We start from the raw sequence: 21,748 nt of genomic DNA, 5'->3' as shown, positions 1-21,748 counted from the left end.
TAGCAGGAAGTGAAATGTGCTGAAGTAGGCGGTGCATTTTTTTGCAAATCCCTCGCAGGAGACTGAGCGCACGTGATCCAGGCGTGCTGTTGTTGACGTGTATTATTTATATTTTGACCTGATTCAACCAGAAGGTGAATATAAAAGCTCTGTTTCACGGTTCACGGTTTAATCACATAAACATTAGTTTTAAAATAGATTTTGGACGTTTTAAATATGCTGTGAGTGTCTGTAGATTATTCGCATGCTGCATGCACACTACATTAACAAATTAAATGTCTCTTGGGAATACTGTTACATGTGGGCGTTAACTTATTTGCTCTTTATTGTACGATATACTTGAACGGCACTGTTCTGTAATGTTAAGCTTGCCTTTGGCACTCTGCGTGGAGCTGTTTAAATTATCATGATAGTTGATGATGATGTGTACTTGGGTTTATCCTAAGTTTGTATCCGCCAGCCGGAGTTCGCATGTTTTCTTCCTCCCAAAGTCCAAAGATATGCTTGGAGTTAGTTTAACTGGTGATTCTAAATTAGCTGTACGTGTGTCTCTCTGTGTAAGCCACGGGTCACAAACTCCAGGCCTCGAGGGCCGGTGTCCTGCAGGTTTTAGACATCACCCTGGGTTAACACACCGGAATCAAATGATTAGTTCGTTGCCAGGCCTCTGGAGAACTTCAACTTCGACATGGAGTTGGTCATTTAGCCATTTAAATCAGTGGTGTTGGATCAAGGACATATCTAAAACCTGCAGGACCCCTGCTGTCAGCCCTACCATAGACTAGTGTACCCCACCCCGTAGTAGATAGATTAATAGATGGATAGATGTATGGGATGAAAACTTATTCAGCAAACAGTAACCTCAGCAGAAAGAAAAACGCATAACTCACGCTACGCTGACTCCATCTACTGGTAAAATCAATGTAAAACAACTGCTCCCAATTCTACACGCACAGATGCACACACATACACGCACATACAAACAACAAAGGCCACTCTCCATTTCTTTCTAGACAAAAAGCAAAAAGGATTAAATGGATTAAAGATCTTTTTTGTCATTTTACATAGTAGAATGAAATTGTGGAAATTGTGGACGACAGCAATTTATAACTAGAATGAATAAAAGATTTTTTTCAATTAACTTTTGGCATGAGGCACAGGTTCCAGTCTGACTTGTCCTTCGCTGCATGTCTTTTCATGCTGTCTCTCTTCTCTTTCTACTGTTCACTGCTACAGAATAAAGGTTTAAAAAAGCCCAAAGAGGAAAAATAATTAAAAATCAAATCTTAACAGCACTAACAGAGGAAAAAAATATCAGAATCATGTGTAGTTTCGCTGGTGTAAAGTCTTATGAGCTAAGTATAACGTTCTAAGTGCCAATTTGTATGTTCAAAAACTGCATTTTCCAAATGTCAGAATTAAATTTTACATTATCTGCTGCATCTAAGCAAATTTTAAGCATGCAAGCTGCTGCAACATGCAAAACTGATGCACGATCCAGCCTTTATTTCCTCTACGATGGACTACCTCTACTAAGATGTCGTATTCTATCATCCTCCTCCAGTCAGACCTGTTTGCTGCTCAGAAACTTCCATATTTATTTCCACCTTAAATGATCTAAGCTTTAAAGATTACTCTCAATTCCTCAAATGCAGAAACATTTTTCTTGTGCATACAGCAATAAGTCATATGATATAGTTTCACTCTTTCATGCCATCATTCAAAGTACAGAATGGACCTCATGACAAAAATGTTTCTCAAAAGACATGGTGAAAAAATGCAACGTTTTGGGGGTACAAATGTTAGTAATTTGGAATATCAGTTCCAGATTACTTTGATTTGCGGAAATGCATTTTGGATATTTGAATACTAGCTCAGTTTTTAAATATTTGGAGAAAAGCTTTAAGAAAGTACATTTCAGTTATAATTCTTGTTATGGCATAAGAATGTGGATTACTGTAACTGTTATTAAATCATTCAGAATCCCTGGATTAATGATACAAATAAAAAGCTTTCAATTAATCTTGTCTGTGAAGGTTCTCAGTCATCCAGGTCATCGTAGTCAAAGGAGCTTGTAAAGAAAAGCGTCTGGACTTCTTTAAGTTGCTTGAAGACGTTTCACCTCTCATCCGAGAAGCTTCTTCAGTTCTAAGCTCAAATGGTGGAGAGTCCCTTGTCATTTAGCCATTTAAATCAGTGGTGTTGGATCAAGGACATATCTAAAACCTGCAGGACCCCTGCTGTCAGCCCTACCATAGACTAGTGTACCCCACCCCGTAGTATGATCCAGTTCTTTGCCATTGAGTGTCATGTGAGGCTGCACACTGTATAACCCCCAAAAAATCTGTTAACTCATCTAAAGGCATTCGTTGCCAGTCATTGTCATACAGTGCTGCACACCAATCAATCATCATAGAACCACAGTGATACTGTAAGTGACTTTGAGTACCCGTCGTACGGGAAGTTGGGAGATTGTTTATGATGGCATCTTACCAACATGTTAACAATGGGCTCCATTATAAGAGAATCGTTTTGTTAATTGTAAAGGGAATGTTTTAAAATTTGCATCACTTCACATGAGCCCTGGTTAGACTGCTTGTTTTTAGAGGGACCGTAGTGCTCTAAAAAATATCCTTATGCATATCAAAACGTTTTTCAGCTTGCATTACAGACATCGTAAAAATAATTTACAGCCTCTTTGTCTTCTAATATTTTATTTGTCAGGACATAATTTAAAAAATAATCAGGTCTTTGGCAGGTCTTAAAATTAGTTAAATACATCACCAATGAACTAGAAAACTTTACCTATTACGCTGTGTTATTATTTAGCAGTTTAACTGAGGATCAGCAAATGTGACCACATCTATGAAATCAGAACTTTTGGTTTTTCTGGTTGGGAGCATTCAAGTGTGAATGGCCTTGGAGAAGCAAGTGTTGTTGCATAGAAGGGTGAAGAAGGGACACGTGAAGCCACAATTCCTCCACAATCATGCAAGAAACAATTAGAAAACATGGATGTTACTTAAACGTGTTGCTCTCTAAAGTAGTTCTACAAGCTACTGTGTCAGGGGGGAGTTTTTTCACATGCTACATCTGATTTTATGATTATTATATATATTTATTTAATATAAATAAATGTAATATTTTGTAGTTCATCTGAAGTTGAATTGATGTAATTTGAACACCTGCTAAGGTGTTAAAGTAGTTTTTGTTGATTTATTTATTTTGGCATGTGATGGACACAACTGGGCAATGTTCATGTTTTCAGAAAATTCAGGTTAGACACAAAAAGGCTCGAGAGAAAATATCTAATTTCCCCCAACAGCATAATCCATTTTATTAATTTCTCTTTGTGTCAGAATTTGAGCGTTTTTGAGTGGGGAATGATGTTTTAATATTAATATTCCTTACAACAAAATGTCAGTGAGTATCTTATCTTTAACGCAGAGTCAAAGGACTGTTTCTGGACTAAAAAATCTTCATAAGATAAGATAACCTTTATTAGTCCCACACGTGGGGAATTTGTTTTGTCACAGCAGGAAGTGGACAGTGCAAAAGTTATGAAACCAAAATTAGAATATAATAAGAATAAATACAGTACACAACTGTACAGAATAAAATAAAATACTATATACAGTAGAATAAAATAGAATAAAATATACAATAGGATAGAAATAGAATACAAATGCTGCATACAACTGAGTAAAAATACAACGATACCAGAAAAGAGTATTGCACTTAGTGTTATTGCACATGTGTGGATGTGTGTGTTTGATCAGTTGAAGTCTTTGTTGTGGAGTCTGACAGCAGTGGGGAGGAAAGACCTGCGAAATCTCTCCGTCCCACATCGTGGGTGCTGCAACCACTGAAGGAGCTGCTCAGTGCTGTCACAGTCTCCTGCATGGGGTGGGAGATGTTGTCCAACAGGGATGACAGCTTAGCCACCATTCCTGTCACTCACCACCAGAGATGGGCAGTAACGCGTTACATCTGATTACTTTTTTCAGGTAACGAGTAAAGTAAGGGATTACTGTTGCAAAAACGGTAATTAGATTACCGTTACTTTCCAGTAGGAACGCTGCATTACTAAAACCGTGATTTTTTTATTTTTTTTGCGAGAATGTCTCATGACAGTGACATAAGTGAGTGCGACGTTGGTGACAACAGCTGTGTGCAGATCAACAATGGATCATATATCGAGTGCGGGAGAGAGTGTGAGCATGCAGCGTTTAAAGCGTGGAAGTACTGGCCTTATTTTGGGTTTGATTCCATAAAAAGTGACAAAAACATTAGCGTCCATTGTGCGTGGGAAGAAAACTTCTTTTTACAGCGAAAAAACCCCCCTAAACTTCCAAGCAAGCACCGAGTGCGCTACGACGTAATGGGAAATTCACAGAGAATCTCGTGGATTCTTCCACTGACCGCTGCGGCACACCTGCACCAGGGTAAACCTCCGCCTACCCTACTCCTGCTTTACAGGTGAAAATAGAGCAACAGGACCGCTAGTCTTTGATGTTATTTATTTTCTGCTGTGTTTTACTTGCATCTATTTGAAAGACTGAGTGCAAACACACACAAAAAATATTTTATGTGCTGGAATGTGCAGAAAATAGGTTTAAATGTTAAACTAATTTCTTCTAGTCAGAGAATGTTGCATATAATTAAATTTTTGCTTGATGCATAAAGTTAAAAGGTTAAAACTAATAAAACAAGTTTAAAAAAGAGACTTTTCCATTTGATTACATTTTGTATGATGGATTATGCAGAAAAAGTAGAATTGGGCTGAAAGATCTATCGCTTTATCACCTCTTCAGGTTGTAAATCGTGTTTTTAAAAAGTAACTAAGTAATTAATTACTTTTGAAAATAAGTAATCAGTAAAGTAACGGGATTACTTTTTGGGGAAGTAATTGGTAATTAGTTACTGATTACTTTTTTCAAGTAACTTGACCAACACTGCTCACCACCTCCACTGGGTCCAGAGGGCATCCTAGAACAGAGCTTTTCATATCCTCTTCAAAAGTTCTTTATAATTTAAAACAACAACAAAAAACTACAGTTGTTGCAGTCAAGTGAGAGGAGAGATATTGAAAATCCTTCTTTATTCTGGCTTTTCTAACTTTACCGCGCTCTCATCCATCCTGTGCTGCTATTACTGTAACTGCTATGACTGCCCTCTTTCCGTTTTCCCTATATTTAGTAGTCATTATTTATTTTACTCATGTGTGTGTGAGTGTGACAAACCTGTGTATACACAGCCATGTCGTCATTCAAGTCTTTGCTGCAATCAGTGACCAAAGCAAGCCAGAGACACCTGAACCTCTTCAAAGGCCCTCCAGTACACGAAACAGCTCATGGGCTCTCACATCAGGGTACCATACAGGCTTTGCTGCGCACCTCATCCTTCCATAAACTGACAAAGTGTGAATGTAACACAACATAAATGTCTTTCGACCTGTATGTTTTTGCCTGCTTAAAATTATAGTTCTAGCTGAAATTGTTTATTGTTACAATAACAGGCTTTTTAAAAACTATATATGGTACAAGTTGGAGATTTTATGTGTGGAGAACCTATAAATTTTAATTTACAACATTCCTACATATACCGTAAATGTCGGGCTATAAGCCGCTACTTTTTGCACAAGCTTTGAACCCTGCGGCTTTTAGTCAGGTGCGGCTTTTCTATGGATTGTCCATGATTTTTGTCATATCGTAAGACGATTTGTTTTGTGTGTTCCGCTGTTGTACGGCACTACGTTGCCTGGCGGAAGGATCGGGGTTCAAGAGTGGTATGTTAGTCACATGTCCGTCCGCCAGGCAACGTAGTGCCGTACGAAGTAGCGCGAAAAACAAACTTCAAAGTAGCGCTACGCGTTCAGCGGGAGGCGTGGATGATGAGCGGCGATAAACTTGCAAGTTATGCCCAAAAAGCAAGTTATGCCCAACTCCACCGGTGGATTCTGACATCGTGGAAAAGTGTGAAAACATCCACGATCACCAACGGATTTTGAAGGGCTGGACTGCTGCATGATGGAGAGGAGGACACCGCCACGGCCCTTCTGAGGGTGTTCGACTCTGACACTGACAACGAGGATTTCTTTGGTTTTGAAAGTGACAACGAAGGAGAGAAGAAGAGTGGATGACGAAGCCATCCTGAGCCTGTTTGTATCCGACACTGGAGAAGAGGACTTTGGTGGTTTTAGTGCGCAGGAAGAAGAGAAAGATGGTGGTGAATGACTTTTCTTCTTGTTAAAGCTGTGTCACTGCACCTGAGCCTAAAAGGTAGTCCGAATCTATTTTTCTGGTGTGCTGTAGGCTACTGTTATGTACTACATGTGCAAATATGTACCCATAACTTGTTTTTCAAAATATTAATAAAAGTGATGTCTCCAAACAGCCATCTCTTTCCTGACAATTCCCTTTGTGCATATTCTCTTACATATGATAAGTCAACATTGAAACACCTGCGGCTTTTGGTCAGGTGCGGCTAATGTATGTACAAAACAGGATTTTCCCCTGATTTTAGCTTGTGCGGCTAATATTTAGGTGCGCTTTGTAGTCCGGGAAATACGGTAATCCGTGCTTCCTTTTTTGCGTGTGCAAACTTCTTATGAACTTTGCAGTTTCAATTTACAATTTGAAAAATACTGTACCAAAGTACCCTGGTTCTAACTTTCATGGCTACTTCCAGTAATTTCATGACCACCAGCTAAATGATCTGAAGTGACTTTGATTCATTAGGACACCGGATCAGACTTAGAAAAAGATTTTTTCCAACATCTGATGCAAGAAAACACGTGACGTGGATGAACACTGTGGCCGAATATAAAGCATTGTTTGATATATGACAGTAAATTCATGTTAACCATCATCATCCACCTAGAGTAATTTATGAATGAGGTGTGAATAATGTAGGCGCAGTTGCTTAACTGTTGGCTTAATCAATGATAGCTTTAAAAACATCTGAACAGGCTTGACATGCTTTGTGTCGTTGACATTTTTCCTCATGCTGTCATATGCAGCATAACAATGAACTCTCAGAGTAATTGCAAAGTCATTTTCACATTAGTGCCAGATCCTGTAAATCTATGTGACAAAACATGTTTTTAGAGGTATCTGAGTTCTTCTTGGAAGTGTTATCTTCTGTGTGTTTACTTTGGAAATTAACGTCTCTGTGTGCGTACAAATACAAGGTGTTTAGAACAGATTAAATTAGGCAACGTTCATGTAAAGTAGTTGTTAGAAGCAAAAAGTCTTTTTTTAAAAAGATTATTTCTATCAGTCGGTGACAGAAGTGAGCCTATTTGCTCTTTAAGCTTTATCCATGTTTTGTAGCATGTCTTAAGAATGTGAAGTGTTTTGAGTGGGAAACCTAAACCAAACCATGACACTATGATTCTGCTTGCTTCAAAATGATCGTCTTGTCTTTTACACATAACTGGGGAGTTATTTGTGGCATATGTTTTAATCATGTCCATCATGGTCTTTTGCAGTTAAGACAACTTCTTCACACAGAAGTAAATGGAGCTAACTGAGAGGAAAGACACAGATTTCTTTTTTTTTTTTAATTCATTCAAGTTCTTCTAATATGTTATTCCACTATCCTTCTTCTTCCACACTTCTGTGGTGAAGTTCACCTTACTCTGCGTATACTGCAACTAACAATACCATGACTTTAATGTATCTGCTTCCCTTCCAGTTGCCTATATTGAGCTACGATTTCCTACTCTCTGTATGCATGCGAATCCATGTGCAAATGACTAGCCTGTGTGTACAGTGTGAGCAGAGAGAGGAACACAACCAATGCAATCAGTGATTTAAACAAGCCAAGTGACTGACCAAAACCACTTCAAAGGACCTTAAATACATATTTAAAGAGTTACGTAGTATAACAGTATACGGTGATGGGCCATTAAGCTGCTATTTTTAAATAAAGTTGCTATTTTCTGCTATTCAGTTTTTCCCTTGAACTTTGTCAGAGTAGCAGTTTTGGTTTTCGTATACTTTTTAAGTAGAAAAAAGGGAAGAGGTAGAAATAGGGTGCAAAAGGGGAATTTTAAAGTAGAAATGTAGAAGCATTAGCGTGTTCAAAGAGCTGTGGCTCTCGTGTAAGAGTAGACTTCAAAGTTCCTCTGTGAGTTTAACATTGGGAACTTTAAACTTCCTTTGTTGTTGCTCAAGTTATTCAGATCACAATGAAAAAAAAAACAGTTAAAAAAATAAATCAAAACTGCTTAATCTGCTGCATTTTTTTGTTTTCTTTCATGCTGCATTTATTTTTTATGATTTTAGGTAGAGACATTAAAAAATGTTATGGTGCATGCTACAAAGAGCAACGTGTAATAGATCCTGTGACTAAGAAACTTTCAACTCAGTCCACAATGAAAGATTATTATTTTAAGTCTCAAAAATGTTCTTGAGCTTACTATTGTATTTTAAAATACATTAGTAAGGCCATTAAGTTCTTTTCAATGCCTGTACATTTCCGTAAAATGAACGTCATCAAGTGAGCCGCCTCTAACCATCCTGCCAGACATCCCTCCCCTACCCACGTGAATGAGACACTGTTCCCCACATGAGGACCAATCAGAGGCTGGGAGAGCACAGACTGCAGCTTATAAACAGAAGTGCAAGGAAGGCTGCATGCTTTTGAGTCACACATGAAAGACTCTTAGAAAGCAGAGAGACACATACCAAGAGTCTGTCCATTAATTTGCCATAACTGAACTTTTTCTGCTGTGACTTTTCCCCCCCAAACCTGCACTTTCAATATTTTCTGTTTATTCTGTGTTTTAGACACATCTGACAACATGTCCCTTCTCAGTGCTACTCTGCTGTTTCTTTTGCTTGGTGAGTAATTTTTAATCTTCTTATCCAGTTAGGCCAAATGGACATTATGAATGATTTATGTATTGAGCAACCTAGTTTATTTTAACTCACATGTGCTCATTTTCTTCTTATGAATGTTTTTCAAAGAAAGGTGTTAGAAGCATGTTGCCAAATAGTTATCATTTAACAGCAACTGTTTGTAATGATTAATGTATTTTGAAGTCAGTCATCCAGTAGATATCTGAGCTGCTCAAGATCAAAGCTTAGTATGCTGCATCTCTTACAGGGGATGTTAAAGTTGAACTCTGACCGCTTGAAACTAGTTAAGAAATTTGCCATTAGAGGTCTACATACACTGCATTGAACATGCTGCCTTTTGATTTGTCAACCATATTCCCATCTGTCACTTGCTTTATTTTCAAAAGAAAATCAGGCTTATTACAAGATGATTGTCAGAGCAGGATGGTGATCCAGAGAAAAATAGTACCTACTTATGGTGTAAGGTATTTAATGAATATTTAGTTTTGGGTTTGCAAAAAGACCCCAATCTGTTGTTGCTCTGGTATGTCAACACTTACACCTTAAAACTAACTAGTTATAGGACAGTTATGTTAGATTTTACCACTTCACTCTAAATAATGGGAGATTTTCTACTCACTTGACTATAGAAGCTTTGAAAATAAAGAGGGTGATTTTCTTTTGTTGTGAATCAATATAGTGTCATTTTAAATTAGAATGGAAATGGAAATCAAAATAGGGCTACTAGAAGGTATTTATACCAGGGCAACACATTGTAAAAGTAGAATTTCCCCATTTTAGTCTCTGAATAACATAAAGAAATGAAAGCTGGTGGTAACAGATAATTGGGAACAGAAACTCAAATGTGAACCAGTGTTTCTACCTTATGCATACAAACTTATCAAGTAGTTCTCTACTATATGGTAAAAATGTTTTAAAAGTGTTTCTACAAATGGAATATAAAATTTGTTCTACATATGAGACAAATGTTATATTCCCAACAAAATTATCTACCCATATTTTTTAATAAACACATTATCATATTATGTAACTATTTTTTTGACTTTCTCAGAAACTACTGTGCTGCCACCTGTGTGGCGCTCATATTTTCTTAAATAGACTGGTCACACACAACTAAGCAATTGTTATCTGTGTTTTTTCATACCTTCGTCAGACAATCTGGCCTTAAGTGGAATATTCATCATTTCTGTCTAATGCACATAAAGTGTGGTGTTTTTATATTATTACAAAATGTGGGGGTGTAAAGGTCAGGTACATGTTTATGGTCAACAGCTGATTTTGTGTTCGTTTTTATTCAAGGTTTTTTACTGTAAGACGTGGATGAAAAATCTTCTGCTACTTTGGAAATCAGATGAGGCCCAGTGTACAGTTCAGAAAAGACCGATTAGAAACTTGACTTCTTAGTATATTAAATATTCAACTTCTTGGTCATGTCAAGGTTGTAATATGTCTTGAGGGGATTTCTTTTTTAATCCTTTTTTAAGCTTTTAAGGATGTTTGTGCTGGGGTTTTTTTGTTCAGTGCTTGTGCATTGACAGCTGTAGTAATGCCGCGGCAATTAGCTTTTCCTTGTCTTCTTTTTCAGATTCCATTTCCTGTGTTCAGTTTCTGGCACCTTTGAACATGGGAGGAGTCATTGGGCTGGTGCAGTTTAACTCAATGTCTCAGATGGCCACTGTCAACGTGTCTGGGGCTGGATCCTGTCGTTCAGTAAACATTTCCCTCAGCGAGTTTCCCGTCATGTATGGCCACTTTGCTCAGCCCTGTTCTGAACAAAATATCGGCTCCAGCGTCTTCACTTTTACTGCTGATCTTGCCTCAAATTCTAACATCAATGTGTCCGAACTCTTTGCGCAAAGAAAAAACCTTGATGACTTCTCACTGTCGTTGCAAACGTGTAACGGAACTAAAGTATGCACAGTTGTAAGTCAAGGTCAGACCCTCGTAACTAGTCAGGCCAGGTTCTATGGGCCCATCGCGGGTAACGTTTATATCCGTTATAACATGGATAACGCCAGCTCCAGGGTTCTTGCAGATCTTGTGACGATCGGTCAAGTTAATGCCTCGCAAACTAATGTCACGCTCTATAGAGCTACAAGTACTGTTGCAAACTGTGATATTCTACTTAAAAGCTTAAATAATGCATCTTTGACTCCTCTGGGTTCCGTAAAGGTCGGGACCCCTTTGCAGCTCCAGAAATCCCGTCTGGACCTCAGTAGCTTCCAAACCACAAATGGGTTTCTTTTCCTTAGGGTGGGGTCAAGTTTCAGTTGTGCTCAGATCTATAATGTGCCAGTGAAACAGGTTAGAGCTGATGTGAACATGAATGGGATCAAAGGATACTTCAGTTTTCGTCAGGCTTCCCCTTTTGATCTCACAGAGTTGAGTGTCAATCTGACCAATTTACAGAGCAATGTTGCCTTTTACCATGTCCACGATTTTCCTGTTAGGTCATTAACAAACCGGTGTTCAAATGATAGTATAGGTGACCACTGGAATCCATTTAGTTTGAACAGAAGTAGCCCAACTTACCCAAGAGTCCCAGGGTCAACACATGACATGTATGAGGTGGGTGACCTCAGTGCCAAGCACGGGAGCATAGCAGGCAAAAATATGGTGGACATGACATTCACAGACTTCAATCTCCCTCTGTTTGGAAAGAACAGCATTGTAGGTCGCTCAGTCGTCATTCACCAACCAAATGGTTCGAGGTTTGCTTGCATGAGTATCAGCTATCCAGGCGAGGTTATTGTAGGCAGAGCCATATTTTCAAGCCCTGTGGTTGGTGAGGTCTGGTTCACACAGCTGGTGAACAACCCCCTCTCTGATGTATCCATATTTCTGAATTTGGCATACGGAAATCCTACAACACCAACCAAAAACCACAACTGGCATGTTCACGTCTACCCAATCAGCTCAGAGAGGGATGATGATCAAGGCCACTGTACCACAACTGGAGGTCACTGGAACCCCTTCAACATCACCATTGATGCCAGCTATTCCCTCCACTGTAACCCATCTGGTCCCCTATCCTGTGAGGTTGGAGACCTCGCCGGCAAACACAGCACCCTTGATCTTGGAACCACGTTAGAGGTAGTGGCAGCAAAATACTTCTTCACTGATGTCACCTCCTGGGTGCCCATGCCCGGCATTATTGGCCGCTCTGTGGTCATCCATCAAGCAGAAAGAGGCGGGCCAAGAATAGCCTGTGCCAATGTCACATTGGTGCAAGTTCCCAAAGCTAGCTTAGGTACATGGTTTGGCCCTGGAGTTTCTGATGGACAAGTGGGTTTCTCCCGGGCTGTGCCACAAGGTCCCACAACTATAAATGTTTCCTTAATGAGCCTGAACTCCATAGCTAGTGGTTATCATGTCCACGTGTTGCCCCTCAACCCAGGCAGTGCAGAGCCCTGTTCAAATGCAAACATCCAGGGCCACTTCAACCCACTAGCCTGGAACGTATCACAATCCCCCCCTCCTGGAGTTGGCACTGTGGACCAGTATGAGATGGGAGACATCAGCGGGAAGTTCGGCACACTTAATGATCAAAACAACTTTGAAGCTGTATACATGGACCCTGACATGTCGATGACTGGACCCTACAGCATAGTGGGAAGGTCGCTGGTGGTTCACAATGTCAGTGGAGCAAGGTGAGAATGTGTACTTTACTATTTGTGTTCTTAGCAGAGAGAAAGAAAGAACATAACGCAGCACAAAATTAAAAGGGAAGAAAAGAAAGCAATGTCATACACAGGTTACCACATCGTCTTTTTTTTTAGAAATAAAATTGTTAGCTAATCTTTTATTTTTAAATACTTGGTATCTGTTGCAAAAAAGAGGAAGTATTTATCATTTGGGACAACTCCAACAAGTGAAAGGTCTGGTTAGTTGCAAGTCCTTATGCAGAATAACCAGATATGTAAGTTGAGAGACCGACTTCTGGCACAGAAACAAAAACGTGTCAGTCTTTCGAGGACACCAGTGTAAAATGTCAGTTGCGGACATAACTTCCTGGTGTTTTGTGCCATGACAAAGAATTACTCAGCAAAATACTTTGTTGAAGATCCTCCTAGATGTCAGAACATGATACGATTTTCTTATCTTAATTGTGTTTCTCTTAGTTTATGTGTTTTGTTTTTTGTTTTTTTACAGAATTAGGTGTGCCAACATCTTGGCTGATAGACTCACAGATGGTGAATGGGTTATTGCCAAGGCTGTCTTTAATGGTACAGTGACTGGGACAGTTAGACTGGTAAGAATCATTACAGATAAAGTGTTTGGTGCTCATCTCATGTTTCTCATCTACTTTCTTTCTTTCGTTTGGTCTATTAATTTCAATAATTTCTATTTTTCTGTGACTAAATGGTTCCTCACAAAACAATAATCATCATCATCATCATTTATTTATTTATATAGCACTTTAAAAACACACCTGGTAGACCAAAGTGCTGTACAATACTAATATGCACATAGTAATAAAACCAGACATAGCAATAAAGTTAAAAAACAATAAAAAAACAATAAAAAAAAATAAAATAAAATAAAATAAAATAAAATAAAAATGTCAGTTACCCACAGAGTTAAAAGCCAGGGAATAAAAATAGGTTTTTAATAAAGACTTAAAAACGGGCACTGATGCAGCCTGTCTAATGTGGAGAGGAAGGTTATTCCAAAGCATCGGCGCGGCAACAGAGAACGCTCGGTCTCCTCTAAGTTTCAGCCGTGACTTTGGGACCGAAAGCAGCAACTGCTCAGCTGACCGAAGGGAACGAGTGGGGACGTGGGGCTTCAACAAATCAGACAAATAAACAGGTGCCAGACCATTTAGAGATTTAAAAGCCAATAAAAGGACTTTAAAACGGATCCTGAATTCAATTGGAAGCCAGTGTAAAGAGGCCAAAATCGGAGTGATGTGATCAAATTTTCTTCTACCAGTTAAAAATCGTGCCGCAGCATTTTGCACTAATTGCAAGCGTGACAAAGTGCCCTGCCCAACCCCTGTTAAAAGAGAATTACAATAATCTAAACGTGAGGTAATAAAGGCATGAATAACGCTTTCCAAGTCACGCTTGGAAAGAAAGGGCTTAACCTTTGATAAACGTCTGAGGTGATAAAATGCTGATTTTACCACCCCGTTTACATGGTCATCAAAGGTGAGTGCAGAATCAATTTTAACTCCGAGATTTGTGATCGAACTCTTTAGTTGGGAAGTCAAAGCTGCAAGATCAACATCCAGAGTATGAGAAGAACGATTTGGGCCAAATAAAATTGCTTCTGTCTTCCGATCATTAAAATTTAAAAAGTTGTTTGCCATCCATGCTTTGACATCAGTAAGGCAGTCAAGCAGAGGTCCAGTTGGGAGACTATCAGAATGACTAAAAGGTAAGTAGAGCTGGCAGTCATCTGCGTATAGATGGAATGGCACTTTATGCTTTCGGAAAATCGCGCCAAGGGACAAGAGGTACAATGAAAACAATAACGGCCCAAGAATAGATCCCTGTGGAACACCCCAAAGCAGAGGGGCCACAGAGGATGAAGCCGACCCCAACTTAACACAAAAGGTTCTATTTAAAAGATAATGACTTACTGTATATGAATAAGTGTTTAACAAGTGAACATATCTGAAGTGGAAAAAACAACAACAAAGCCATGCAATTATCTCTTGCAACAAATGTAAAAAAAAAAACAGTTTGATTGCCATCTAATCAGACAAGTTAGGGAGTGTGTACTACATTCATTTAACACTGCATTCCTTTGCATTACTAATGGCTTCAAGATCAGGTGAGGCATATGCTATTTTAATCTCATGAGCTCCCTTCTTTTGGATTTTACATTTTAACAAAAGGTTTTACATTTCTAATATTTAGCTCACACTGATGCTAACATCACAGGCATGATTTCCCACAGAGGATTCAACTTTTAGAAAGACAGCAGCTTTTCTTATCTTATACACCACATCTAAAGCGGTGTATTTAACTGCTACCCACTTGTAAAAGGTTGCTAATCTTACTAGCAGTGTGTAAAATACTGTATTGAGACCAGTTTGACAGAGAAACAAAAGAAGTTATAATTGAATGAGATGAGTGAATGAGTCGTAGTATAATATATCTGATAGCCTAAGAGCAGAACAATTGTTTCTTTATCATTGCTAACTTATTTTGAGCCAAGCTGCCACAAAAACATGACAGTGTATTTCTGCTGCACTGGACAGAATTCATTATGCCTACGATAGCTTGCAACAGGAAGCAAAAGGAAGAGGGGGACGAGAGCATTAGCTTAGCATCTATCCGCTGGCTAATGGTACGTGCGGTTTCACCAAACTAAAAGCTCACCAAGGGAACAGCTGTCTCTGGCAGCTGCCCTCCAGAGGCCCCATACTGAGCTCTGCACTACACTAATGGAGAGAAGAGATTGCAGTATCTCTAAACAGCCTATATGATTAAAGAGAAGTAGGCAGTTTGAGTAATCAATGTTGTTCTGCAACAAAATAGAGTGGTTTCACTCAGACAGACTGAGAATCAAAAGAAAAGTGAAATGAAATGTCATAGTGAAATACCTTTACACTTAAAGGTGGACAGCAGTATCCACAAATCTATACTCGGTTCATTTTAACGGCATTCATGCTTCAGCAAAGCAAGTGTTTAGTTGCGATTGAACTATGAGATTCCTTCTTTGTAATGTAAGCACTTTGTTTTCCTCATCCCAGCAACAGCAGGTGTTCCTCGATGGGAGTAGCAGCGATGTTACTCTGGAGGTGAACCTTAAGTCATCTGCGGGGGATAATGTAAGTACAGCTTTATATAATCTACATGCATGCAAAAAAATTATATTGGCCACCATCACAAAACTCAGTGTTCATCTGCCACCCATCAGTGTGAAACTCTCTTTAAGCCTTTAATGGGATAGATGTGTTAAAAGACATCATTCTCACACCTGTATTTTATCCCAAACTGAAGAAATCAACAGCTTCCTTGTTCATCACAACTAATCGGGTTGGCTCCAGTGACACCGGGTGCAACAGTGTGGGAGACACATTCAATCCCTTCAACATGACATCGATGGTGAGATCCTAATCTTATCTGCGTAAAAAGGACGCAAAAACGAAATAAAACAGAAACAACACGCTTAAGAAATGAGAAATTGAAAGCAAAAAAAGTGGAAGAAAAAAAGAGTTTGGCCAGGTAGTTTGACCATAAGTTACTTGAAGGAAGTCCAGAAGGGTTGCTGTTTCCTGGCGGTTTGGGGACACATATTGTAATAAGGGGCCAGTCTGAGTCTAATTACAAGTTTCTTTAGTTCCTCAGTTTGAAAATTCGGAATTTCACTGAATTTAAGATTCAAAGGCTGCCCTGAAGATGATCAGTTTAAAGTGTAAATATAATAGTACATTTTTATGCTTGTAAGGGTATATGAATGTATATAATAGTATAAAGATGCTAAAAACTGCACTAATTATCAAAAGTAAATAATCTCAACGACCAAATTATTGGCTTTATATGAAAAAGATTTTGCAAAGGATCATGATCAACTTAAACCTGCCTAAATAATTGTAATGCTAACATGATTGACATGTGCTCATCTAATAATCTCTACATGTTTTTCTTCAAATGTTTACATGTAAGCATATAATATATGTATAAGACATAATATGAACATTTCTTTTACTTAATGGGACCAGTGATGCAATTGGTCAATAACCGGAGAATATTGCTAACTTCTCACTTCCTCTTCCTCTAACTTGTGCAAATCACTTCTTTCTTTCGCTTCCACTTGCAGAGACCCACCTGTTCTTTAGAAAACCCACTGAGCTGCGTGGTGGGGGAGATATCTGTAAGACATGGCATGGTTAGCCTGACACAGAGACAGTTCTATACTGACAGCATTATTCACCTCTCTGGAGACAGCACAGGTGAAATGAGTCACCATATGTGATCAGTGATAACAGCAAATACAAAACTTCAAAATCTCCAAAGAGGTGAGTTTACTTTGTTAAGTCTAATTGTTCGTTATGTTTTGTGTGTGTTATTAGTGGTCTTCAGATCTTTAGTGCTGAAGAATGGAGAAAACATCACAGCCTGTGCCGACATCCTCCCTGAATCCCCATCAGCAGCGCAGACGTTTCCCAATGTGACTACATTCAGCCGGTGAGTGTAATTACAACATACTGCATGATGAATACTTTTCATGTAATCCTAAATCACTCAAGACACTTTAATTGCTTGCTGGAGGCCATTTGCGTAGACGTTCTATAAAACTGTTCTGTACATAGTGCACTGTATAACCCTTTTATCAGTGCTGTATTAAATAGTTGTTGTTGTAGAGCTCAAGTGTTTGTATGACGTTAAAGTGGATGTTGGTGTCTTTATGTCCAGGTATGACTTCCGAAACAGGGTCGCTGACGTACTGCAAATGAACCTGGCAAGAGTTACTATCTTGCCCACATCTCCTCAGTCTGTATCTGGGGGAACATGTCAGCAAGTCAACTTCATGATATCTGGTAAGGCAGAAAAAATGTAATCAAACTTCCATATTTGGCAACCAAAAAAAGGAACAACACGATGATGTGAGAAGGTGTCATAATGTCAGTATTAATACAAGTATTTCAATAATAATAATGTGTATGTGTTAGTCCCCATAGGGAAATAGTTCCTCTGCATTTAACCCATTCACCCAGTGAAGCAGTGGGCAGCCACCAATGCAGCGCCCGGGGAGCAGTGTGTAGGGACGGTACCTTGCTCAGGGGTACCTCAGGGTAGCCGTTCAGTAGAGTTGAACCCCCGACCTTCCGATCATGGGGCCACCACTCTACCTACTGAGCTATCAGTAGGTAGAGTGAATATTGTTAACAATTTAAAGTTTGTTGAAGAAATACAAAGTACACTACAGCCTCTGGTAGGCTATAATGTCAGACAGTTGTCTTTTACAGGTGTCTTTGGCAAGGTATGTTAGGAATTCAACATGCTTCATCAGATGATTTGAAATAAAGACAAGCTGAAACTTTTTCCCACTGCAATAATGATTATTTTATTATGAACAGAGAACTTTAGCTGATGTTTTCAAACAGGCTATAAGTGTGATCTACCAGAGGATTTTTATTATTTTGAAAATTGAATTCAAATACTTTGGGTCAATGTGTGTTAGACTCTCCAAGATTGAAAATGTCAGTCGTGGACTAATGTGCTTCTAGCATTTATTTTTGATTTATACCCGACTTGTGTATCGTGAAGGAATTCAGTGTCACACCAGCAGTTACTCGATCCTTAGCCGGAACATGATGCAAATGCAACAGAAAATTTCCTGGTTGTTATGAACTGCCTGCAATCACGTTTTGAAGGAGTTCCCCTGGAAAGCTAAGCCACACTCTGGGAACTCACATGCATCTTCTGCTTCATGAGATGATTTAGAATGAAAAGCCAAAGCATTTTCCCCTGCTTTATTATGACCACAGAGACATTTAGCTGATGGACAACTATCAAACAGGCCAGCTAATTATCGGGTCATGTTTATTGTTTTGACAATTTAATGAAGATATTTTGGCCCAAATAACATTGGGTGCTTCAAACAGTCAAACTTCAGACTGCAAATGTAAATTTTTAATCATATTTTATTGTAAATATCTGACATATCAAACCTGAGTTATTGTTTGATTAAGAGACATAATACAATTTCTTCACCATTCAGTCCAAAACATTTGCACACACTATAGCCTCAAAGAACTCCTCACCTAGAACTGATCTAGAACTACTGCACCACCCAGGTACCAAGTACTTAAAACAATGCCTTTGATATAATTCATTTCCCGTTGCCTGGCTGTTACATTAGACTTTTTCCATTCTTGTTTATTATTTCATACTTTTAATCGAATATTATTTGATTTATGTTATGATTTTATAATATATGTATATATTATTTATATGAGGGGGCAGTGTGAGTCATATGCCTTTGTCCCCGAGTGTTCCCTTGTTCGTATTCTCAATATTAATGTTAGTCTTGCGTGAATGTTACAGCATCTATGTCAGTAAATGGTTCAGCTGCTTTAGACTGGCCAAGCTTTTTGTCAGGACATCGATACAATGAACAATAATGGGTATTGAAAATCTTCCGCAAACCTGGAATAATGAAAAGTAATTTGAGACTGGAGTTGAAGTCTGGGAGTCTCATTTTCTGTCCCTTCCTTTGTCCCAGGGGGTAACTGAGGAGAATTTCACAGCTTTCACACACTATATCACATGACAGGCATTTATACTATCCCAGTATGAAGTATAACAAAACAGTGAAACTCTAAGTATGCTAAGTACACTGGTATATGTGTAAGTAAGCACTGTTACTTTGTCTGTATGCTAAAGGGAATGTGAGCACTGGCCTGCTGAGCTCTGTCAAAACCAGTGACAAAATGGGCGTCTTCAGAGAGTCTGACATATGTACAAGTAAGTGCATTTTATACCGCTCTTAAAGCTTTGACTATGCTTTAAATGCCTTTTGGTAAAATGAAATTAACAATGTATTTAGACAACATATAGAAGGACACTTTGAAGTCCTTTTTTACAATCCAAACAATAAAATAATGCATAACACTTGAAAAACTTGGAAGCCATATGAGCTATTAATAGGGACTGGAACTGAGAACCAAACCTTGTAGAGAATCAGTTCCCAGTGGTTCAGTTCCTTGGAAATCATAAGTCTGATATCACTTAACGTTTCCACTTACAATCAATCGGCTGATTTCAGTTCGCCAAAAACAGTGGTCCAGTCAACAGTGTGGATATGGACATTACATTTATTTTTAAAAAAGGAAAATAGCATGGCGCTTTGCTAGCATGCTAATGCTAAGCTAGCCAAGAACCAGAGTGATGCTAAAGCTGACCCCAGCCCAGCAAATAACCTGAAAACCTGAACTTTAACAGGTAACAAAAACAGTGATGAGCAGTCAGGCATGACTGACAACAGTTTCTGCCTGTTCAAGTCTCTTTGTGCTAGTTACCTTACAATATAAAGTGCCTTGAGGGGACTGTTGTTGTGATTTGGCACTACATAAATAAAATTGAATTGAGTTTTCATCTTTGCTCTGTGCTGTCAGCTGTAAAAATCTAATATTTGCAGTCGCAGTTCGTGTTTTCAGTGATCATTGTTAGTCATTCAAATAACATGTGAATGCCTTTCTAATTTCTTATTAGGAGGTCCAAGTCCGAGTCCAAGTCCAAGTCCAGCCCTCACGCCATGGACTTTTCTTCTTGGCTTGATGTTCGCCTTCGCCTGTCTGCTGCCTTCAGCAACTTATTTATAGCCCGGAGACTCAGCCACACCTTCACCGTCAGTGGGGTTACATGACCTTAAAAAGATTGTGAATAGAATGTCTGTCAAATGCAACAGTGATCATCAAGCGAATGAACACAATCTGTTACATTGAAAAACAAATTTCAATCAATGAAGAATTTCCCTTTTTTCATTACTTTTATAAAAATCTAAAATATAAATATAAAAATAATAATGGTAGGTAACAAGGCTTAGGTAACAGGTAAGAGTTTAATGTTTAGAAATTTCTGCAAACTAGATTTTTTTTCTATTTATGTCATTTGGTTTCTTTAATGGGTGGGTGGTTTTATTGTATCTTCTGACCTCCTAACTTTGTTTTTCATGTATGCACTCTCCAAATATCCATGTGAAATTTTGTGTATATCTTGAAATTTGTGAATAAAGTACAATAATGTTTGGATGCCTTGTCAGTTTCCAGAGTAAATGTGTTTAAATTGCAGATGCAGTTTTTAGCTGGACAGTAATTCTGTTAAGATTTGCAAAATAAGATTTTTTTAACTTTTTCAATTCATTCCAGCAAAACAAACCTCCAAATAGCTGCAAAATGTCTAATGATTAGATTAAATAGACTGCAGTGTTATTCCTTTCATTAACATGGTGTCCAGGTAAAGTGCATATCACTTTTCCACCCATTCCCTCACTCTTTTCCACACATTCAGACAGTTTCCCACATTTTGATTAGTTTTAGTTTCAACACGTGAGCATCACGCAAACTGTCTGGCTCAAAAACCACATGAATTCCTGCTAAAACTAAAAGATGATGATCACAAAGAGCAGAAACTGACACTTAACTCTTTAAAAATATATATTTTTTTATAAGTTTAAAGGCCGTGCAATCAACCTCAAGTTTCCATCTATGTGGGTAAAAAGTTGAAAAGATTGCACCAAAATAATATACAGTATTTCAATCATTCTTAAAATTGTATCATTTAAGTTTTTCAAAAGTTTCAAAAAAAAACTCCCCAAAAGGCAAAGGTTAAAATATCAATACTACAGTCTAAATATCAGGAGAGCAAATCAAATATGATACACTAGGTTTTAAAGTGTTACGGGAGAGAGGTAAAATGATCAAATAATCCAGAAAAAAAACACAATACGCAAAAGTTTAAATTGGTTTGTCATGGAGTGTAATAAACATTTGATCCCCAAGCAAAACATTACTCTGTGAAAAAGCACAGCAGTAGCTGTGGGGTGGCTGTAGCTCAGGAGGTCATCTCCTAGTCAGGTTGGTTGCTCTAGTCTGCATGTTGCTCTCTGATGCAGAGCAATATTGTGTGACAGTTAGAAAGCACTTACATAGAAAAACAAAGCAAAAAGTGCTTGTTTAAATGGGTGAATGTGAAGTTATGTAAAGCGCTTTGAGTGCTCAGAGTAGAAAAGCGCTATATAAGAACCAGTCCATTTACAATAAAACATATGTTGTAGTTGGTCAGCAGGTTTGCACACATCTCAGGGGAGAGTTTTACCCACTCTTTATTTATGTTTTTTCAGGGTTCTGTACCCATCAGTAATCTATTCAGGAGTATGTATCAGACAACCAGCCACATCTAAGCAAACAAAATTTTATT

General features: G+C 38.5%; 1 protein-coding gene across 1 annotated transcript; it reads left to right on the top strand.

Annotated features, from left to right (window-relative positions):
• The first annotated feature begins 18 nt into the window (after positions 1-18).
• cusr (Copper-only SOD repeat protein) lies at positions 19-20,575 on the top strand. Its single transcript, XM_080879586.1, has 11 exons — positions 19-134; positions 8,796-8,849; positions 10,453-12,517; positions 13,020-13,119; positions 15,574-15,651; positions 15,824-15,928; positions 16,644-16,776; positions 16,897-17,011; positions 17,240-17,364; positions 19,214-19,294; positions 20,042-20,575. Exons 2-11 carry the CDS (start codon positions 8,810-8,812, stop codon positions 20,149-20,151), a joined length of 2,952 nt encoding a protein of 983 aa, XP_080735712.1. The 5' UTR covers positions 19-134; positions 8,796-8,809; the 3' UTR covers positions 20,152-20,575.
• The last annotated feature ends 1,173 nt before the right edge of the window (positions 20,576-21,748 follow it).

This window comes from Rhamphochromis sp. 'chilingali' (genome assembly GCF_963969265.1).
Source record: "Rhamphochromis sp. 'chilingali' genome assembly, chromosome: 4".
NCBI classification, from domain to species: Eukaryota; Metazoa; Chordata; class Actinopteri; order Cichliformes; family Cichlidae; genus Rhamphochromis; species Rhamphochromis sp. 'chilingali'.
The sequence above is the reverse complement of the archived record's forward strand: the minus strand, read 5'-3'. Positions and strand labels throughout refer to the sequence as shown.